We start from the raw sequence: 20,895 nt of genomic DNA, 5'->3' as shown, positions 1-20,895 counted from the left end.
TATTCTAAACAGTAATTATGACGTCATGCGACAGTGCGTGCGTCACAATTCACGCTACCAGATGTAATCGCGCTTCTGCATTATTTTCTCTGATATTGCTCTTGGTCACGTCACTATATGAAATAACTGTGTTAAGAATATGAAACAAACGAAACGCGTTTCCAGTAAATGCGGTGATTTTAACCTTATGTCGTTTGCACAGACTTCTTCCAGTGCAACATTTTTCACTTATGTGAAGAGCAGAATTTATTTGCAGCAAACTCACTTTGATTTCTGTAAACAAACAAGTTTGTAACAGCACTTATACTCGTACCTACGAGTTGTTTGCGCACGAAGCGAAGTGAAAATGTACTTTCTTTTACTTTTGAGCGCAACATTTTTGCTTCCCGCCATTTTTATCAGCTCTTTGTAAAACCATGTGCATTGTGGATGTCCGATCTGGAGGTTTTCTTGATTTCACACTCAATAACACATCGCAAAATATCAAACTTATCTTTAATTAAAATTCGTAAATTTTTGGATAATTCAGTTGTATCACTTTCACGGATACTTGGGGCTGTATGAAATCTTGGAGAATTCCGAAGTTTCTGATTCTGTTTGGATCTCATTGATCAACTCAAAATTAAATGTTTATGATGTTTGTGTGTATTAATAATGTTGTGATCATTTACAGCAATGCGGATTGATACGTTATCCTGTACAGCGTTCGAAGATATTGTTCCTTTTAATTTGATTCTGTCAACTTTATGTCGCATGTTATTTTTTGCAGCTCTGTAAAGTGTTCACTGTTTACCGACGACTTTCCGTTAGTTTCTGTACATTTGTGCAATACATTTACCTTTGTAATGTACAGAATGTGCAGAAAGGTAGTGACAAGTCATAGCGGTTCACAGCGGCGGTTACTCGTGTAATAGATTGAACTGCAATCAAATATGGTCGCTTTGTTTCCAACTGCGATGAGACGAAATGTCAATGAGAGCGCTTCCGTCAGATTCAAGTGACGTAACAATGGAGACATTTAGAAAACACGAAAACGCGATTCGAAAATATAACAATGCGAGGTAATAGGAGCGGATGTAAGTGTAGAAATACCGAAAACACGCGCGATGTTCCTTTCACGTCATCAACATTCCAGCTACATTTTCAACGCAACGAGACTGAAGCCACACGATTTTACGCAAGCTAATGAATGAATACGCAGTGAATTGCGACTGCAGATCAGTTTCAAGCCTGAGGTTAGTCGCCGTACAGCAAGAGGTGCAGGAGTGTTGATATTTACGCCGTACAGCACCTGCTCATTGCTTAGATCTGTGGTTTCAAACTTTTATAAACTGGTGACGCGCTCATCCATAATATCCTTAAACGTTACAATGACGCACCCAAAAAACGTTGATCTTTTTAGAGAGATTTATAATGTTGACTTTTTTTTATGTGGACAAATTTATCAACGTAATATGACGATTCATTCGTGATTCGCGCAATGGCTGGGAAGGCAGTTTGTTACAGAAATATAATTCGTACGAAGCGAATAATTTATGTAATGATGTGGTGATTTGCACCATGGAAATGCAACGTGGTGAAGGAGAAATACTTGTGTAGTTCAATCTGTTAAAGCCGACAATCTTAATATTATAATTACACTTTATTAAATACACAGGTTTTTCTGCAGGTTGCCGCAAATATGTTTTCCCACTTGAGAATGAAAATGCTAAATCGCTGTGTTCTGCTTCACAAAATTCGTGACGTAGTGCTGGTTCGTTACATCACTGCTTTGGTTTTAATCTGTTCATTATTTGGTGGAGTTTTAACCCTCGATCCGTCGGATTACTGTGGTAAGTTCGTTTAAAAATTAAGGCGGTTTAAATTTGTGTCGAAGTTTTCTTGAAACCGAAACTAAATCCTTCTTCGCATTTTTTATCAAGTATTTTCAAACAAGGTGGCATTATTTATATTTATTGGGTTAAAATAGAATGCTGTTGTGTTTCAGGTCTTGGACCGAGAGATTGCGTCGTCCTCCTTTGCAACTACACCAATGGAACGACATTTCCCTGCGGTAAGAAAAAATATTATTGTTGGGGAATATTTGAATGAAGAAAGACACGTGTTTCGAGTTTGCGAGAAAAAGAATCCGAAACTATGGGTTCATTTTGTTGTGTGACCAGATCAAGTGTAATAAGCGTGTTAATGTGGCGGTTCTTTAAGATATAAAAATGAATCCGGAATTATTGTAGACAGCAATAGAAAAATACAGTATATACAATAATGCGTTACATTAATCTCCAAATGATCAAACGCGGCAAAACATGAGCAAAATGTTACACCAACGTATTTAATTATAAATCACCTACATAGTTGTATGAATATTTAGCAGTTTCACACGGTAAGAATGTTTGGAAAATTCGGTTAAAAAATTCCTTTCCTTTCAGTTTTCGCTCCTCGGAACGAATCACAAAAAGTTTACGATGGATCTGGTGGGACGTGTAAGTAGATCCCTTTTTGTTTATGATAAATTGTTGACGTTTGAATTTGTTTCAAGGTTACTGTGGTGCGCTTCTAACTTTTTAACAATAATAGTTTACGTTCTGCTGCGTTAAAACAAGGCGATTACAAACTTCATTGCGGTTGTACTTCCGTTGTTCTATGTTAGAAGATCTCGGAACTCTCATTCTTTCCCAAGCATTATCGCGTGCGACGCGTTTGGAAAGTTCGGTATTTGCGACCAATTATAAATCTATCCGGACGATTTGTTTCCATGCTCACAACGTTTACAGAAGGATGTCTTTTCTTGTTATGTGCCATACTTTTTGAAAAACTCGAATTCCCTCTTTTAATTGTTGCACGACGTCCAAATTAAAATCCACAATCGATGCATTGCAAGGTTGTCAAGTGATGTCACCATATCCAACAACATTATTTGCATGTCGACTAAAATGATTAAAATTGATTCTTGTTAATCCATGGCACGCTGTCTGGTCTTGGATGAGATGAGTTTATATAAACTATAAACGTTGTCTTTTCATTGCAGGGGGTGGCGCCAACATAAACCGCCTAATTATAACAGGTAAATTATTTATTGAAACTTTGATCAGAATTTTCACGATAAAATTCAACTGTTAATGTAGAACATAACTGCACTGGCATTGGATGTTGTATGACTTCCATCAATGACAACCTTCATTCTCCTGTCAACGTATTGATGCAGTTCTTGACCGGAGGTAAGAACAATTAGAGTTAAAATATTTCATATCTCTGTTCCTCAACTCTCACACACGAGTTTAGTAAGCAATAGTAAGAGTGAAAATGTCTGTAACTCACATAATGCAAATACGAATTATTCAATAATAATTTTCCATCTTTACCAGCTAACACGACTGAATAACAAAATGTGTACCGCATGGTTGTACATTCCTTACACCAATAGTATGTTGGGAAATACAAGGGCACAAATCAATGTACCTTTTACAATGCATACAGAACCCATTACATGATATTTGCTGTTAGCATTATGGTATCAATACTATTGAAGGTTTAAACTGCCAAGCTACCAAGCACATTATGTGGCTAGGATAGGTTACAGTAAATCTTTCCAAGCTGTTATATACAAAGAACCAATGAATGTGGCCCATTTAAATGAGTGCTGAACGATATTGTGCACGACAGTTATGCTCCCTATTACCTAGTTTAAAGGTTGTTACGTCATTGTGCTGTATTGTTACATCACTATCCGGATGTGAGATTATAAAATTTGAAGTTAACCTTACATAAAGTATCATTGTATACGGCAAACGTTAAATTTTGCCAGAAGGTTTAGCTGCATTAATTATTGCAATAATCAGGCACGTGTCAGTTAACCATTGGCTCCCGAATGTTGAAGATGTTAATCTCGTCAGCACTGAATTAGAAAAATTGGCATTTCGCCAAAAATATCCATATCTGAGTAGGCCTATTCAAAACGCAGAGACCTCAAGTATTATAAAAGAATTTATTATAGAATCGGTGAAATGTTGCATTCACTTTAATCGTTGCAGGATCAACCCCTAGCTTCCCAGTTCCACTATATACGATTTCCATACAAGGATATGAAAAGTGTAAGAAGGATTGTATTTGATTGACGTTGACCATGGGAAACTTACAAGCAAGCAAAAAAAGGCTGCTTTACTGGCAGAATTTGATTTAATTTTAAGTTGTAGACGTAAGGCATTATACATGTTTTCAGATAAATTAACATTTATCAGTTATATTCAAACTTCGTACCATTCACCAGTTTTAAATATTTTGCTTAACACAATTTTATAGACTTTATTCAGAATCTATTATGTTTAAACAGAATAACAAATATTATTTTACCCACAATTCCTTAATTTATGCATCATGTGACAAAAACATACTTTCAATCAAGTAAAACTCATGCTTTTATTTGTCGATTTCTTACATGAAGTTTAATTGTGTTCATTATTACAGGTTTCCCAGGTAAACCATATGCCGCAAATCTATTATTCCAAGGACCAACCACTTGCCTCAATCTATCATTTTACTGCAGTAAGTTGTTTACAAAAATAATTATAGCATATCTAATCCAAAAAAATGAGATTTACGTAACGTTCTTGCCCTTTTTCATTTATTAAAGCACCAGTATTGTAGTTGGTTTGTTAAAAATATTTAGGATTCAAGGAACCAGACATTCGAAAGTGTTGATTGTATTTTCCAATAACATTATTGGCCAGAAAAAAGTAGTTTTATTATTCTAGTGGGGGAGCGAGTTCAAAACGTATTATGACGCAATAACAGAGGCTGCCAGACAAAGCACGCTGGTGATAAACGAAAATCAAGATTCAAAACCCCTTTTCTCCAAATACACCTTATGTTCGGTATTGTAACGTATTCTAGGAAGTGTCGCAACTTTCTACAATCCGTAACACAATATTTTCATATCCACAGATTTTACGGTTACAACCCCAATAACCATTGCAGTCACAACAACACCGCTGACAACACAATCCATGACGACACCACCCATAACCACGTCATCCATGACGACACTACCCACGACGACTCCCTCATCTCCATCCACTTCTGCCGTGACGTCAAGCCCTAATGGAAACCGTACAGCGACCACGATAACCCCAACAAGTCAACCAATAACAGCCTTTAAACCAACCGTGCCACCAAACAATCAGGTGACCACCATTAAACCAATCACAGACCAGAAGTTGAAGGAAATTGTCAACACGTCCAACGCAGTGGAAATCTCCTATCTAAACTTGACACAAGTCAAAAACGAAACAATCATCATTAAAAACGTCACAAGTCCGGCACAAGCGACTCTTTCCAGCACTTATTTCAGTGGATTGACACAAGTTGGAGCAAAAGACCAAGCAATGGTTGCTGTCGTCGCGACTCAATTCAGTCTGCCGACAAACGTACAGAATCCACCAGTGCGGAACTACTTCAATTCTCTCATTACCAACACAGCTCCATTCCCTGGCGCCCCCACTCTCAGTGTCACAATAGTAGATTTGATTACAGGGAAAATTGTAAATGGAAAACTTTCCTACACAATAAAACTACAGAACGCTGCCGCCGAGGCAAAATCCTTCGTGCAAGCAACTGTGTCCAACAACAGCAAGCAAAACGGTCAATTCGGGGTCACCAGAATCAACAAAGTGGAAACATTGTGCGGTTTCTTCAATGTCACAACCACGAAGTTTTCGACCAACGGATGCAGTTTGATTGGAGGAAATGTTTCAAGTGTGTCTTGTCACTGCGATCACACAACTTTATTCGCTGTATTGTTGTCAGTTCAAACTTACAACATTCCTTCCGCGGTTAAGGTAAGTTGGCCAAAAATCACATAGACTTAGAAACACATTTTTATTAACTTCTCAGTTCGTTTGTATTACAATGTTAACCTTTAATAAGAATAGTTTTGCCTACTTTTAAGTAGTGTCGGTATACTGGCTTATTTTCTGTGACAAATTAGAACGAATTGTTTGCAAAAATTAAGGCAAACGAAAGTTTAATGTTCGGTAAAATCATTTAAAAGTTGGTTGGTTGCAAATCGCCTGAACAACGCCACAGCCAAGTTTTAGAAGCCTGCCTTGCCATTGTGATTAATAGCAAAGGAAATAACGTCAAGGGCTTTACTGAGAAACCCCCCCTGTCCCCAAGCACCATCGCAGCACTTGATCCTTTCCTTGACACCTTCCCAGTGGTGTTTTTTTACACCAGTCCCTTCATTCCAGTAAACACACAACCTTAATTACAACCCAACAATCCCAAAAGGCTCAAATTTTAGTTTCACCAAAGTTCACTTCGGTTCAAGATATTTTACTACCAGTGTGCATATAAATTAATCTTTCGTTTTTTTGAGGTAATTAAGTGTCTGGTTTCAAATGACAAAGGGTTTAAATTACCACTGCCTCACTCAATCGTTTATTTATATGTTAATAATTATCTGACTATTTTGGGCGACACTTGATCAACCTATACCTTTCATTGTTACGTCACACATGCGCGCAATAAACCGTAATTAACTTTTGAATCAGCAAAAACAAACTCGATTAACGTGAAAATCAGTGGGCAACGGTTTATCTCCGGTTCAAGCTGATAGAGCGTTAAAAAAAAATAACAGTTTGAAATGTTAACTGGTCACAACCCAGCACATGTAAATATTACCACACTTTTTACACAATAAAGTTTATATCTGACTATATTCCGGTATCGATTCTCCAGCAAAAACAAATCAACAATTTTTGAAAAATTTTACCTTGAAGTGAAAACTTCTCAGTGGCAGAATTTAGTAACCTCTGTAGTTGCCTGGATCACGAACTTCGGGATTTCAACCACAAGTTACCAACAATTCACATGTCTAGCATTAAAATTGACGTAGATTTTAGTTTAACCGACGTTTCGCCTGATTCTTTATCATCGTGGACAGCAATTCACCATGTTTACAAATGCAGTAAAAACCCAAAAAAAAGCTAACGTTGGTACCGCTTCTGGCGTCACGTGACAGGGAATGCAATGGGGTGGAATGATTTGAACAAGTTGTTTTGCATCTTGTCTTCGACACATGGGTTGTTGTAGTGGATACATAACTGTAATAAAAAAAATGTTTAAATTATCATGCCATTATTATGTAATAATGACATTCAACTTGAGTTCTTGTGTTTCCACAGTTAATCTCCTACATCACGGAATCGATCAGCGTGCTCTGTCTCGTCGTAACCATAGCAACGTTGACGTCGGTGCGGAAGAAAGTTCGCAGCGATCGAACCGTTGTGCAGATAAACCTCTCAATCTCGCTGTTGTGTTTCCACGTGCTCAACATCGTCAACGAGTGGGCGCTAGAGAGCAAGGAAGCTTGTGTGTTTGTGACGTTGGCGACTCACTACTTCCTGCTTGCTAATGGTGAGATGTCGCTTGTCACGGCGTATTTAGAGTGATAATACTCATGCTTTACCGATATTTCCACCTGAAATGTATCTTCCAAGGTTTGTTTGTGGTTTAAAATCTCTGATGCTAAAAAATGATAAGTTTTAAATTCCATTCAGTAAATTCCATCTTGGAATGAAACATTTCCAATGCAGTCTTGATGTCAACGATGTTTACATCAAATTCTGCATATGTGCCAGAAAAATGACCCAAGTTTGAATGAAATTGAACGGGCCGCCGCACTGTTCTTACCATAAAAAAAATACCAAACTTTCGACTGCTCGTCAGTTGTTAATCATTTTTTTTTACCCTCTTTCTTTCCCAGGAATTTGGATGTTGCTGGAAGGGCTGACTCTCTACATCAAAACCACCGACCGAATTCTTTCCATGAACAAAAAAAGTCCCAGAAAAATCGCACTTGGCAAGCTCCTCCTAGGTTGGGGAATTCCCCTGCTTATCGTGGGTCTCTCGGCGGCGATCGGATTTCCCACCGGACGTTACATGGACGAAAGTCAATCACAGCAGTACCGGGAATATCTTCGCTGCTGGGTGGGAAACGATTACAACGCTCTGCTCGCATCTGTGTTCATTCCAATGGCCGTCATATACCTTGCAAACGTCATAATAGCAGCGCGCGTCATCTGGTTCGTTCACAAACTAAAGAGCAAAGAACTGAGACCATCTGGAAGTGATAAAGATGGAAATGTTGAAAACATCGGAGCAGCCATGAAAGTTTTCCTCATGCTCTTCCCCGTTCTGGGGGTTCCCCTTATCTTTGCATTCTTCACAAGTAAGTTCTTTGTTCCGATTCCAATTCATTTCGCTTCACACAATAGGCATTCTATGACGTCACATGATTACGTAATTGCTTTTGCTGGCCAATATGAAAAAGTGATTTTTGTAAATTTTTTTTGGCAAAATAGCCAAACCTGTCCAGGTTTTTTATTCTTTAATCACAGCCGAACCTGTTTATAAATTTAATTCAACTTCCTAGTAATGTCGGGGAAAAGTGACTGATCCAGCTAGGCTGCAAACCTTCTACTTCCTACAAACATGTTTCTTTATTATAACAGGTGTACAACCGTACGAAGCATCTGTGGTATTCATGTACATAAACATAATCCTGAACGGTCTCCAGGGATTTCTACTTCTGCTGGTTTATTGTGTGCTGGCAAGCGAGGTGAAGGAGGCGGTCGGTCGATCCTACGACAGGATCAAACTCCGATATTCATCTGATGATCCATCCAAGTCACAAAGACTCACAAGCACTTACTCCACCACCGTAGCCTCGTAAATACCGGCACGAGTTGGCGGGAAAATCAACATCCAATCCCCGTCAGAAAAAAATCGTTTGAAAATTCAGGGCAGAATTGTTTTGTGTTAATTGTGATAGGATTTTAATTTTTCTTTTCCACATTTTAGCACTTACCGCAACAAAATGTCGAGCCTCGGTTTAAAATCATGCATTTATTTTTATATTAATCCGCACTTGCCAGTGTTATCGTCAAATAATCCCAACCCTTATTAGGGACAAAAATCTACACAACTGATGTTAAATTAATTTGCAAATGTTTCGATGGTAAATCATTGTCAATGCGAAATGCGAGCAACGCTTATTACCTGGAGACAAACCATAACACACATGGCCAAGCAAACTGTGTCTGTTTTGGTTCCTGCCAATAATTTCTATTTTCACAACCAAATCTGATCCATTAACTTAATGAAGACGAATAGCGGGCTTAACATTGGTAAAGTATACGTTTAATTATGCCCAGAAAAACAGAATAATTGAAATAAAAAAATATTCCGTTGGTTCAAATCATCCCATCTCTTAATTTTTCCATAATGTTGCAGAATTCGTAAAGGCACAGATCTGACGTTTGCCCACGTGTGTCTCTGTAACTCTTATTGTTGTACATATGACGTAATAAACGCGTTTTCAGTCTATTCTAAACAGTAATTATGACGTCATGCGACGGTGCGTGCGTCACAATTCACGCTACCAGAAGTAATCGCGCTTCTGCATTATTTTATGTGATATTGCTCATTGTCACGTCACTGTATAAAATAACTGTGTTAAGAATATGAAACAAACGAATGCGGGTGAATTTAACCTTATGTCGTTCAGCCTTTGCACACTCCTTTCCAGTCTAACATTTTTCACTTATGTGAAGAGCAGAATTTATTTGCAGCAAATCCACTTTGATTTCTGCAAACAAACAACTTAGTAACAGCACTTACACTCGTACCTAAGAGTTGTTTGCGCACGAAGCGAAGTGAAAATGTACTTTCTTTTACTTTTGTGCGCAACATTTTTGCTTCCCGCCATTTTTGTCAAATCTTTGCAAACCATGTGCATTGTGGAGGTTCGATCTGGAGGTTTTCTTGATTTCACATTCAATAATATATCGGTTTGCACATTTAAATATGCGCTAAAATTCAACCTATCTTTAATTAAAGTTCGTAAATTTTTGGATAATTCAGTTGTATCGCTTTCACGGATACTTGGGGCTGTATGAAATCTTGGAGAATTCCGAAGTTTCTAATTCTGTTTGGATCTCATTGATCAACTCAAAACTAAATGTTTATGATGTTTGTGTATTAATAATGTTGTGATCATTTAACGCAATGCGTTTTGATACGTTATCCTGTACAGCGTTCGAAGTTATTGTTCTTTTTATTTTGATTCTGTCAACTTTCTGGCGCATGTTATTTTTTGTAGCTCTGCAAAGTGTTCATTGTTTACCGACGACTTTCCGTTGCTTTCTGTACATTTGTGCAATACATTTACCTTTGTAATGTGTAGAGTGTGCAGAAAGGTGGTGACAAGTCATAGCGGTTCACAGAGGTGGATTTTCGTGTAATAGATAGAACGTAACTGCGATCAAATATTGTGACTTTGTTTTCAACTACGTTGAGACGAAATGTCAATGATTGCGCTTCCGTCAGATTCAAGTGACGTAACAATAGAGACATTTAGAAAACACGAAAACGCGATTCGAAAATATAACAATGCGAGGTAATAGGAGCGGATTTAAGTGTACAAATACCGAAAACACGCGCGCAGTTCCTTTCGCGTCATCAACATTCCAGTTAAATTTTCAACGCAACGAGACTGAAGCCACACGATTTTACGCAAGCTGCTGAATGAATACGCAGTGAATTGCGACTGCAGATCAGTTTGAAGCCTGAGGTTGGTCGCCGTACAGCAAGAGGTGCAGGGGTGTTGATATTTACGCTGTACAGCTCCTGCTCATTGCTTAGATCTGTGGTTTCAAGTATTTATAAACCAGCGAAGCGCTCATCCATAATATCCTTAAACGTTACAATGACGCACTAAAATGTTGATCTTTTTAGAAATATTTATAATGTTGACTGTTTTTTTTTGGGACAAATTTAATGACATAATATGACGATTCATTAGTGATCATTATCGCAATGGCTGAGAAGTCACGCAGTTTGTTACTGAAAAATAATTCGTACAAAGCGAATCATTTATGTAATGATGAGGTGATTTGCCACATGAAAATGCTACGTGTGAAGGAGAAATACTCGTGTATTTCAATCTGATAAAGCCGACAATCTTAATATCACAATTACACTTTATTAAATACACAGGTTTTTCTAAAGGTTACCGCAAATATGATTTCCCCACTTGAGAATGAAAATGCTAAATCGCTGTGTTCTACGTCACAAAATTCGTGACGTAGTGCTGGTTCGTTACGTCACTGCTTTGGTTTTAATCTGTTCATTATTTGGTGGAGTTTTAACTCTCGATCCGTCGGATTACTGCGGTAAGTTCGTTTAAAAATGAAGTCGGTTTAAATTTGTGTCGAAGTTTTCTTCAAACTCAAACTAAATCCTTCTTCGCATTTTTTATCAAGTATTTTGAAACAAGGTGGCATTATTTATATTTATTCGGTTAAAATAGAATGTTGTTGTGTTTCAGGTCTTGGACCGAGAAATTGCGTCGTCCTCCTGTGCGACTACAGCGGTGGTGGGAAGAAATTTCCCTGTGGTAAATATTTATTATTATATTAAGTCATTTTCAGGAAAAAAGAAATGTTTTTACGAGCAATATATAAATGGTTTCAATATTTCATGTATGCGCCACAGGTGTGTGACGTTTTTATCGTTAAATTAAAAAATGTGTGAGGTGACTTCGTAATATTTGACGCTGAGAAACAAAAATCATCCGACAACGTTGTACATGCTGCTCACCTTTTGATGATAACACAACCAATATGAAGCTAGGAAAGCTATAGTTTGTTTGATAAAACATTTCCAGATTGTAATGAAATATTCCTTTTAACATTTTCAGTTTTCGCTCCTCGAAAGGAATCACACAAAGTTTACAATGGATCTGGTGGGGCGTGTAAGTAAACTCTTGTTACGTTGTTGACGTTTAGTTTGGATATTAAGCTTGAACTACTTGGTTGTTGGTTAAGGCAGTTTATGATTGATTGCGGTGTGAACAAATTTGTGTGAAAATCGTCGGATGAGTCGAACTAACCGAGATTATTGATTCGGGGACGATTGCGCGACAAGGAATAGGAGTATTGTTTATTTCGATAAAAAAGCCGAATAAGTGGTAATAATTATAAAGTATTAAGTGAAAATAACAGAAGTTTCAAATTGCAGTCAGCTGATTTATTAGTAATCGTGAAAAATGGATTTCGCCTGCACGGGCATCGTCAGTTTCTGCAAATTCGAAATTTTCAAGTTAACACAGAAAGCTATGCGGTAAAAATATATCAAAGAATGAAATAAAATAAATAACATGAATTAAAATAAAACTACTAAAGTTAAAAAGCAAGAAATCCTGTACTGCTGCCTTCACTATGCACTACACTGCAATAAAAGGTGTTTAGACTTCTGTGGCGCAAAGATAAGACTAGCCGAATGACATGACACGCAACACAACACATGAGAACGTAGATAGGGCGATGATAAAAACCATCAAACAGAAATACGTTGCAACCGTGGGACACATCAATAAACCGGTGTTTCTAAAATGCACAATGTCGCTAATGTCGCTAATGTCGCTAATGTCGCTAATGTCGCTAATGACGCTAATGCCGCTAATGCCCGCTAATGCCCGCTAATGCCCCGTTTTGTGAATGATGCTGCTATGTAGCTAATGTCGCTAATGTCGCTAATGTCGCTAATGTCGCTAATGCCGCTAATGCCGCTAATGCCCGCTAATGTAGCTAATGCCGCTAATGCCCGCTAATGCCAGCTAATGCCGCTAATGCCCGCTAATGTAGCTAATACCGCTAATGCCCGCTAATGTAGCTAATGCCGCTAATGCCCGCTAATGCCAGCTAATGCCGCTAATGCCCGTTAATGTAGCTAATGCCGCTAATGCCGCTAATGTAGCTAATGTAGCTAATGCCGGGCATTAGCGGGCATTAGCGGCATTAGCGGGCATTAGCGGCGTTAGCCACATTAGCGCCATTAGCTCCACAAGCGGGCATTAGCTACATTGGCGGGCATTAGCGGCATTAGCGGCATTAGCGGCATTAGCGGCATTAGCGACATTAGCGACATTAGCTCCACAAGCGGGCATTAGCTACATTAGCGGGCATTAGCGGCATTAGCGACATTAGCGACATTAGCGACATTAGCGACATTAGCGACATTAGCGACATTAGCGACATTAGCGACATTAGCGACATTAGCGACATTAGCGACATTAGCGACATTAGCGACATTAGCGACATTAGCGACATTAGCTCCACAAGCGGGCATTAGCGGCATTAGCTACATTAGCGGGCATTAGCGGCATTAGCTACCTTAGCGGCATTAGCTACATTAGCGGGCATTAGCGGCATTAGCTACCTTAGCGGCATTGTGCATTTTAGAAACACCCTCAATAAACCATCAACAAGATATTATTCAACGAATTCTGGAAATGATCATTTTTTGGATGTTTATTGAGGCCTGCGTAAGGTTTAACCATTTGGCTTCGCAAACATCCAGCCTGTTAACCATCGGTTGCTCAACAAATGTCACTGCAAAACAGCTTTCAATGGGCTGGTCCTTACCTGACGAGGGGTGTGCGCTAAAGTAATGGTGGCGCAGGGCCGGTACTCCCCGTTTTGCCTGTTGTCATGTTCCAACCTGACCTATGTTGCGTCCATCGTTTTGAGAATTTATTTTTAGTCTGACCAACGTTGCAACGTAAATGCCATAACTTGCACAGGTCAGGTGTTGCGTTAGTTTGTATTCTTTACCTGTGTTTGTCGTTAAATTGGTCGTTTCACGTCAATCGGCTAGTCTTATCTTTGCGCCACAGAAGTCTAAACACCTTTTATTGCAGTGTAGTGCATAGGGAAGGCAACAGTACAGGATTTCTTGCTTTTTAGTAGTTTTATCTTTGTTTTAATTTATTTTATTTATTTTATTTCATTCTTGGATTATTATAGAAACTGCGCATGCCCGTGCAGGCGAAATCGATTTTTCACGATTTTTTTGGTCCATAATAGTTGCGTGTGCCCCGTACAATAACATGGAAGTGCTGCTTCGGTTTAACGTGGATAAGATTTATTGTTATAAACTATAAACGTTGTCGTTTCATTGCAGGGAATGGCGTCAACATAAACCGCCTAAATATAACAGGTAAATTATTTATTGAAACTTTGATCAGAAATTTCCCGATAAAAACTCTCTCAATGTAGAGCATACGTGCACTGGTAGTGAATGTTGTATGACTTCCATCAATGACGCCCTTCAGTTACCTCTACCTCCTGTCAACGTATTGATGCAGTTCTTGACCGGAGGTAAGAACAATTAGAGTTAAAATATTTCATATATCTGTTCCTTAAAACACCCACAGATTTATAATGCAAATTATATGAAGTGTGCAAAGCACGAATTAATGTAAGCGAAATTGATAATTTTGTTCGGCGCGTTTTCAAATTAAGGCAAACTTTAAATGGGAAATTTCACAGTTTCCAAGGCATAATCCGCAATATGGAAATGCATATGTTTCTCTCACCAAGTACTTTTAACAAACTGTTCATGTCATTGATAGCTTTACATATTCCTTGCACTAAATAGTATCTGGTCATGCAGAATCATAGCTATGTATTTTTGTGGGGAGTTTCCCATTGGTCTTTTTAATTGAGCCGGTTTAAATGAAACTCAAAGCATTGTTATTTAACAATATAACAATCACCTATTGTTACGACATCGTATTACTACAATGCAGACGCAAAATACTGTACACAGTGATTTTATGCTCTCGAAAGTTGCATTTACGTGGCATGGGAAGTTATTTGTATCTTATACAAAAGTAATTTCACAGGTTGAACACTAAACACACCGGAACGTTTCAGTCAAACCTACAAGAAAAGTTTTGCATACATTTTCCTATTTTAAATATTAAATGTGCAAATCACGTCAAAATATCAATTAGTTTGTTGTATCACCTACAACAAAATAACTGTTCGGTTTCAAGGCGAATATGCCGAAGGACGATTTACGTTTGTATTTCAACAGCGTTATCATTAGTATCATTATCACCCCCGACCTACAACCTACTTTCGAAGCTTGCGAGAACTAAATCAAAATGATTTCGCCGGCGAAAACGCTCAGCGGCAAGTCGCGGGTGTATTACGCCGAGAACTCGCAAGCCCGCGACCTCTTGTGACCAAAAGCTCACGCTTCCATTCTTTGTACCGAGCGTACGCCCGCAGCAATGAAACAAACAAAGAATCCGCCGACTCAAAGCGTGAGTGTGGACCCGGCCCTTAAAAATAATCGTTTGTTTATCAGGCCGGTAGGGAATTTTTTTGTTTGATTTTAGACAAGCGAAGGTACCATAAAATTTTAAATCATATGCAAATCCTGTGATGACCTAAATTTTCAGGTGCTTTCTTGCCTTTCAACAAGAATTGCTGTTTTTCAAAATTAAATTAACTGAACAAAAAATGCTCGTACATGGGGATTTCCCGCCCAAATAACTGTCCAATATAGAAATATATTTGTGCATATGGTTGTCATTTTAAGTGTAATGAGCACATAATATATTTTGCATATATGATAAATACTTACACATACATTTATTTCATTGTAAAGCCCGTTATGTTGTATTAAAATGTACTTAATGTAGAAACAATGCGAACGCTTTATAATTGCAGGATCCATGCCCAGTGTTCCAGGTTCGGGATATACAATTTCCATACAAGGATATGAAAAGTGTAAGATGCATTGCTTCATTAACATTGACTGTCGAATATATACTAGATTACAATGAAAGTAAAAAAGCTTAACTCAACTGGTAGAAATTTAAGGGTTTATTAATTTGAAACTTGTTGCAATGCAGTTTTAAAAACACAGTACGACCTACAATAAAAAGTTGTCATGTAATATTTTCCAGTTTAAATAATAATTCCCACCACTTTTTGTTTTGTAACTAACCACACATCCTAAAATTTATATGAGGATTTGGTGATTTTGATTAAAAAATTTATTTGAAAAAATCTTTTATTTCTTGGTTTCTTACATGAAGTTTAATTGTGTTCATCATTGCAGGTTTCCCAGGCGAATCATTTGCCTCAGCTCTTATACCAAGTGAACCAACCACTTGCCTCACTCTTTCACTTTACTGCAGTAAGTTGTTTACAAAAGAATTTTCTAAAAAAAACAATGAAAAAGAAAACAACAGGAAACAAAACACATTACAACCAACACTTTCTGTGTAAACTGAGTAACAGATGATCAAAATTGGAATTTGCTTTCACCGATCAGTTCTGTCTTATTAAAACCAATGTACATTGGCTGATTCATGCAATTTTTGGGGGAACATTTATGAAAAAACTTTTTTTTGGATAAATTAAAAAAATAATTCTGAAATGAAATTGCTGTCTACCGCCAAGGGATAATTTGTTTATGGCATGCAAATAATTATTACATTGTTTTATTATGCAAATAATAAAGTAGCTCAAAACATGTGTTGAAGAAATGCTTAATTGCATTTGAACAAAGAACAATAGAACTGAATGAAAATGATTGTTGATCTTCATATCATCAGACTTCTCAACTTCCACCCCACAACCTTCAACTACAACCAAAACATCCATCACCACTCAACAACCAACAAACACTAGTGTTCAACCAACAACCACCAGTGTTCAACCAACAACCTCCAGTGTTCAACCAACAACCACTAATGTTCCATCAATAAATTATGCTCAGTCAACTGTTCCAGGATATGTTTCCACTAAAAACATCTTAATCCAAGTTAACAATACCCTAAATTCACTGTCTGGCTCACTGTCGACATTCTCTTTCTATGATGTTACCTTACCTGTCAGCAATTCTTCCAAAGGAGTAGTTCGCGCTGAACTTCTGCAGCCAGAATCTAACACTGTTGCCTCACAATACACAAGTGAAGTTGCCGACGGTGATTATAAGAACCAAATCCTTCCAGTACCCAACACACCACTCCTCAGCTTCACCGCTTTTAATCAAAATGTTAAAACATCTGCTCAGCTAAAGTTTGTCATTTACCACAACAACATTGGAAGCACTTCAAACATCCAAAACAGAGAAATACTTCAAATCACAAGAATCAAGTTTGTGACATTGGAGTGTGGATTCCTGAACACTGACACCAACAAGTTCCAAACTACCGGTTGCAATGCTGTGCACATCAACACAAGCAGTGCAACGTGCTTCTGCAACCACACAACCATCTTTGCTGTTCTACTTTCCATTAGAGCTTACACAGTACCTTCGACTGTCACGGTAAGTTTTGTGATGTGTTGTCTTATAATGTTACTTGGCTTTATATCAAGAAGTAATTATTGGTGTTACAATTGTGCCTGGACCATAGCTGGTCTCTAGGCAAGTTAAAACAGTGAACAGCAAATACATAAATAAAGTCACGAGATTAAAGAAAACTTTGGAATGAAATTGAAATATTTTTACAGCTTCTCTCTTACATCACCGAATCGATCTCGGCCATCTCTCTGATTGTCACGATATCTATCCTGGTGTTGGTTCGCAAGCAACTCCGCAGCACCCGAACCTTCGTGCAGATAAACCTCTCTATCTCCCTCATGTGCTTTCACGTCATCACTCTCTTTCAAGACATCGCTGTCCGCAACAGACGAGCATGTGAATTCGTAACCATGGCAACACATTTCTTTCTTCTCTCAATCGGTGAGAATGTTTTTGTTCTAAATATTAAAGTTTATGTGTGGTTAAAGTTTAGGTAAAACCATGAAATTTTGACCTTTGCTGTCAATCTTTTGTTTTCATTTGAAAAAAAACATTAGTTACTGCAATTGTAGCCCTTGCAAACACCATGACATCAAATAGGTCATTTTAAAGATTTGTTTCATGATAATCAGGTGCCTGGATGTTACTGGAGGGAATGACGGTTCTCCTCATGACAACTGACCACATTATGACGATCAGCAGAAACAACCCAAGGAAAATGGCAGCAGTGAAATTATCAATCGGGTGGCTCATTCCTGCCCTGTTCGTTGCTGGAACAGCTGTCATAGGGTTTCCCACCAACAGGTACATGGACATGACCAACTTCGATGAGTACGTCAGGTGCTGGGTGTCATCACAGCATGGCACACATCAAACATCAGTCATCTTTCCACTGGTGACCATCTTCGCCATAAACAAGCTGATCGCGGCGCGTGTCATCTGGTTCATGCACAAGTTACGTGGCGGACCAGTCAACACAAGTGGAAGGGAACAAATCACAGCACAAGATTTCAGAGCTTCCTTAAAATCATTCCTTCTCCTATGTCCTGTTCTTGGCTTGGGAATGATATTTGGAATCCTTACAAGTAAGAAGACAAACTCTTTCATTTTTGTTGCAGTATTAGTTCATGTAATGTTTGATTTCTTTTCAAAGTATGGTATCATTTATATCTCTTCCTATCAGATAATATACATCCCAAATGATCCTGCTTAACCTCTGGGCTCCTGTAGCTCAGTCAGTAAACTTAGGGATCCGAAGGAAATCCATCACATTTTTCTTGCTGTTACAGATATTGAACCGTACGAAGCATCTGTGGTATTTATGTACATAAACGTCATCCTGAACGGTCTCCAGGGGTTCTTCCTTCTCTTGGTTTATTGTGTGTTCAACAATGAGGTGAAGGAGACAATGAGACGGAAGTGGAAGCGGGCTAAACTTAACTTCACCACTAGTGGGGGCACCATACAACATAGCAAAACAACCAACAGCACTCACTCAACTTCATCACAACCTGGACGCTCCACCACACTCTGTCAATCAACCACTGATTCTACATTACCACACATCGATAAATCAACACACACTGCACATGAAATTTCAGCACAAACAGCTCACATTGATAAATCAGCACACACTGCACAAAAGAAATCAGCAAACACAGCACATAAAAAATCAGCACACACTGCTCAAAAAAAATCAGCAAACAAAGCACATGAAAAATCAGTACACACTGCACATGAAAAATCAGCATACACTGCACATGAAAAATCAGCACACACTGCACAAAAGAAATCAGCAAACAAAGCACATGAAAAATCAGCACACACTGCACAAAAGAAATCAGCACTTACAGCACATGAAAAATCAGCACACACTGCACATGAAAAATCAGCACCCACTGCACAAAAGAAATCAGCAAACACTTCACATGAAAAATCAGCAAACACCACACAAAAGAAATCAGCAAACAAAGAACATGAAAAATCAGCACACACTGCACATGAAAAATCAGCACACACTGCACATGAAAAATCAGCACACACTGCACAAAAGAAATCAGCAAACACAGAACATGAAAAATCTGCACATATTGAACATGGAAATGATGGCAAAGGATCAGGCCCTGGTCCAAGCAAACCATATCTGGCCCCGGGTTTTGCTCAAAAACTCCTACTTGCACAAGGCCCCATAAAATACAAAACAAAGAAAGGAAAAATAATTTTAAAATCACAAAAATAAGTTTTTGAAGTTTTGTTCGCAAAGCAAAGACTTTCTAATATTCTGTTTGTTTGTAGTTCCATGCAACAATTGTACCGATGCTTTATCTTCTGTTTAGCTTGAACCTGCAAATTATGATAAGAACAACTGACTTTAATATGGGCCTACATAACATCGCATACATAAGCTTACCCAACATTCATAGAAGGCTGTTTTGACAGCCTGTGCCGCCAACTTGGGCTTTTGATAATTGTGTATATTTCTAACTTCACATTCACCTACTTACTTAACACCACAAACAACATCTTGAACCCTGTGAAGAAAACACATGTTACCATCTTCTGTTGGTCTGCCTAATGTTTGGCAAGAAACCACATTTGGTCCAGTTTCTTGTCAGATATGAAATCTTTGTTTGTAAAAAGTGTGATGTTGTATTGATTGAGAAAGCGTTTTTAGTGTTTCCCTTCCCATGTGTTTATTTCAACAAAAAAAATCTGTAGTATTTTCACCACTATTGTTTATATGCAATATGTTTGTTTTTTTGCAAAGCTAGATTTCGTTGATGAATTGATGCATGTTCTGCTCATTATAGAAAACATAATTTGTTTGTGGCACATTCCATTTTCTTAACATGGCACATTTTTGCATGTAAACATGTATTTATGTTGTGATCCAAAGTATTGTTAGTTGTTCCCAAGCTCAATACTTTTTATTTGAAATGCTTGTGTTATGTAGCTAACTGACTGTGCAATTGAACATCTTGGTGTATTTTAGCTGCCTTTTTATGATTAGACTTCCGTGTTTTGTAGATTAAAATATGCATAAAAATCAATGAAGTTGCGCACTTAATGCTTAAATATCATTAAATTTACAAACTGCCAATGAAAGGTCATAAGTCAAACTGTGCAGTTGATATGTTGAAATACTGTACTTTATTTTGTGTACCAACTATTTTCAACATTTCCCTTCTGTGTTGTCGAAGAATGACTTTTTAATGAAAAGTGATATCGATAATACTAATTTGTAATATTAACCCTCTCCGTAACTAATCCATTTCAAATAAGTGTCCATGAAATTGTTTCCTCTGCTAGTTTATTGGTTTAACTTTTTGGTAATAAATGTGGTTGTACAGAATTCGCAATACCGCATTTAAAGTTCATAGTAAGTGTGTGGTCAGTTGAGTTGTTTTAAGACTATGGAATTGAGGATTTAAAATATACATTTGCACAGTTAAAAACCCTATTTTCCACAACTGAAATCATTGAAGGCGAGTGTCAGTGTTTCCAAATTAGGCCTAAATTTTAAGGACATTGTCTGTAGTTAAAGCTGTAGCCCCAGCAAAATCACTTACGTCACCATTGGCTTTCTACCGACATTTAGGCATCTCAATTGGACGCAACGCAAAGGTCCTGCTTCAAACCTGAGGGTTGCGTGGTACAAATGAAAAAAAAACACCAACATTTATCTGACAGCTGTTAAAACAATAGAGCCACAATACCATGTGTCATGACGTA

At 37.9% G+C, this 20,895-nt stretch overlaps 1 protein-coding gene across 1 annotated transcript in view; it reads left to right on the top strand.

The window, feature by feature from the left end:
* LOC145888828 (uncharacterized) overlaps positions 1-20,458 on the top strand; it is a 29,160-nt gene extending 8,702 nt beyond the window's left edge. The window contains exons 2-5 of the mRNA XM_082979692.1: positions 4,939-5,831; positions 7,179-7,410; positions 7,760-8,224; positions 18,453-20,458. Coding sequence (XP_082835818.1) covers positions 5,001-5,831; positions 7,179-7,410; positions 7,760-8,224; positions 18,453-19,402 — 2,478 coding nt within the window. The 5' untranslated portion in view covers positions 4,939-5,000 and the 3' untranslated portion in view covers positions 19,403-20,458. The remainder of the gene's footprint in view (positions 1-4,938; positions 5,832-7,178; positions 7,411-7,759; positions 8,225-18,452) is intronic.
* Positions 20,459-20,895: the final 437 nt, after the last annotated feature.

Source organism: Ascidia mentula, chromosome 2 (genome assembly GCF_947561715.1).
Source record: "Ascidia mentula chromosome 2, kaAscMent1.1, whole genome shotgun sequence".
NCBI lineage: Eukaryota > Metazoa > Chordata > Ascidiacea > Phlebobranchia > Ascidiidae > Ascidia > Ascidia mentula.
Note: the sequence above shows the minus strand (reverse complement) of the source record. Positions and strands in the feature narration are given on the sequence as shown.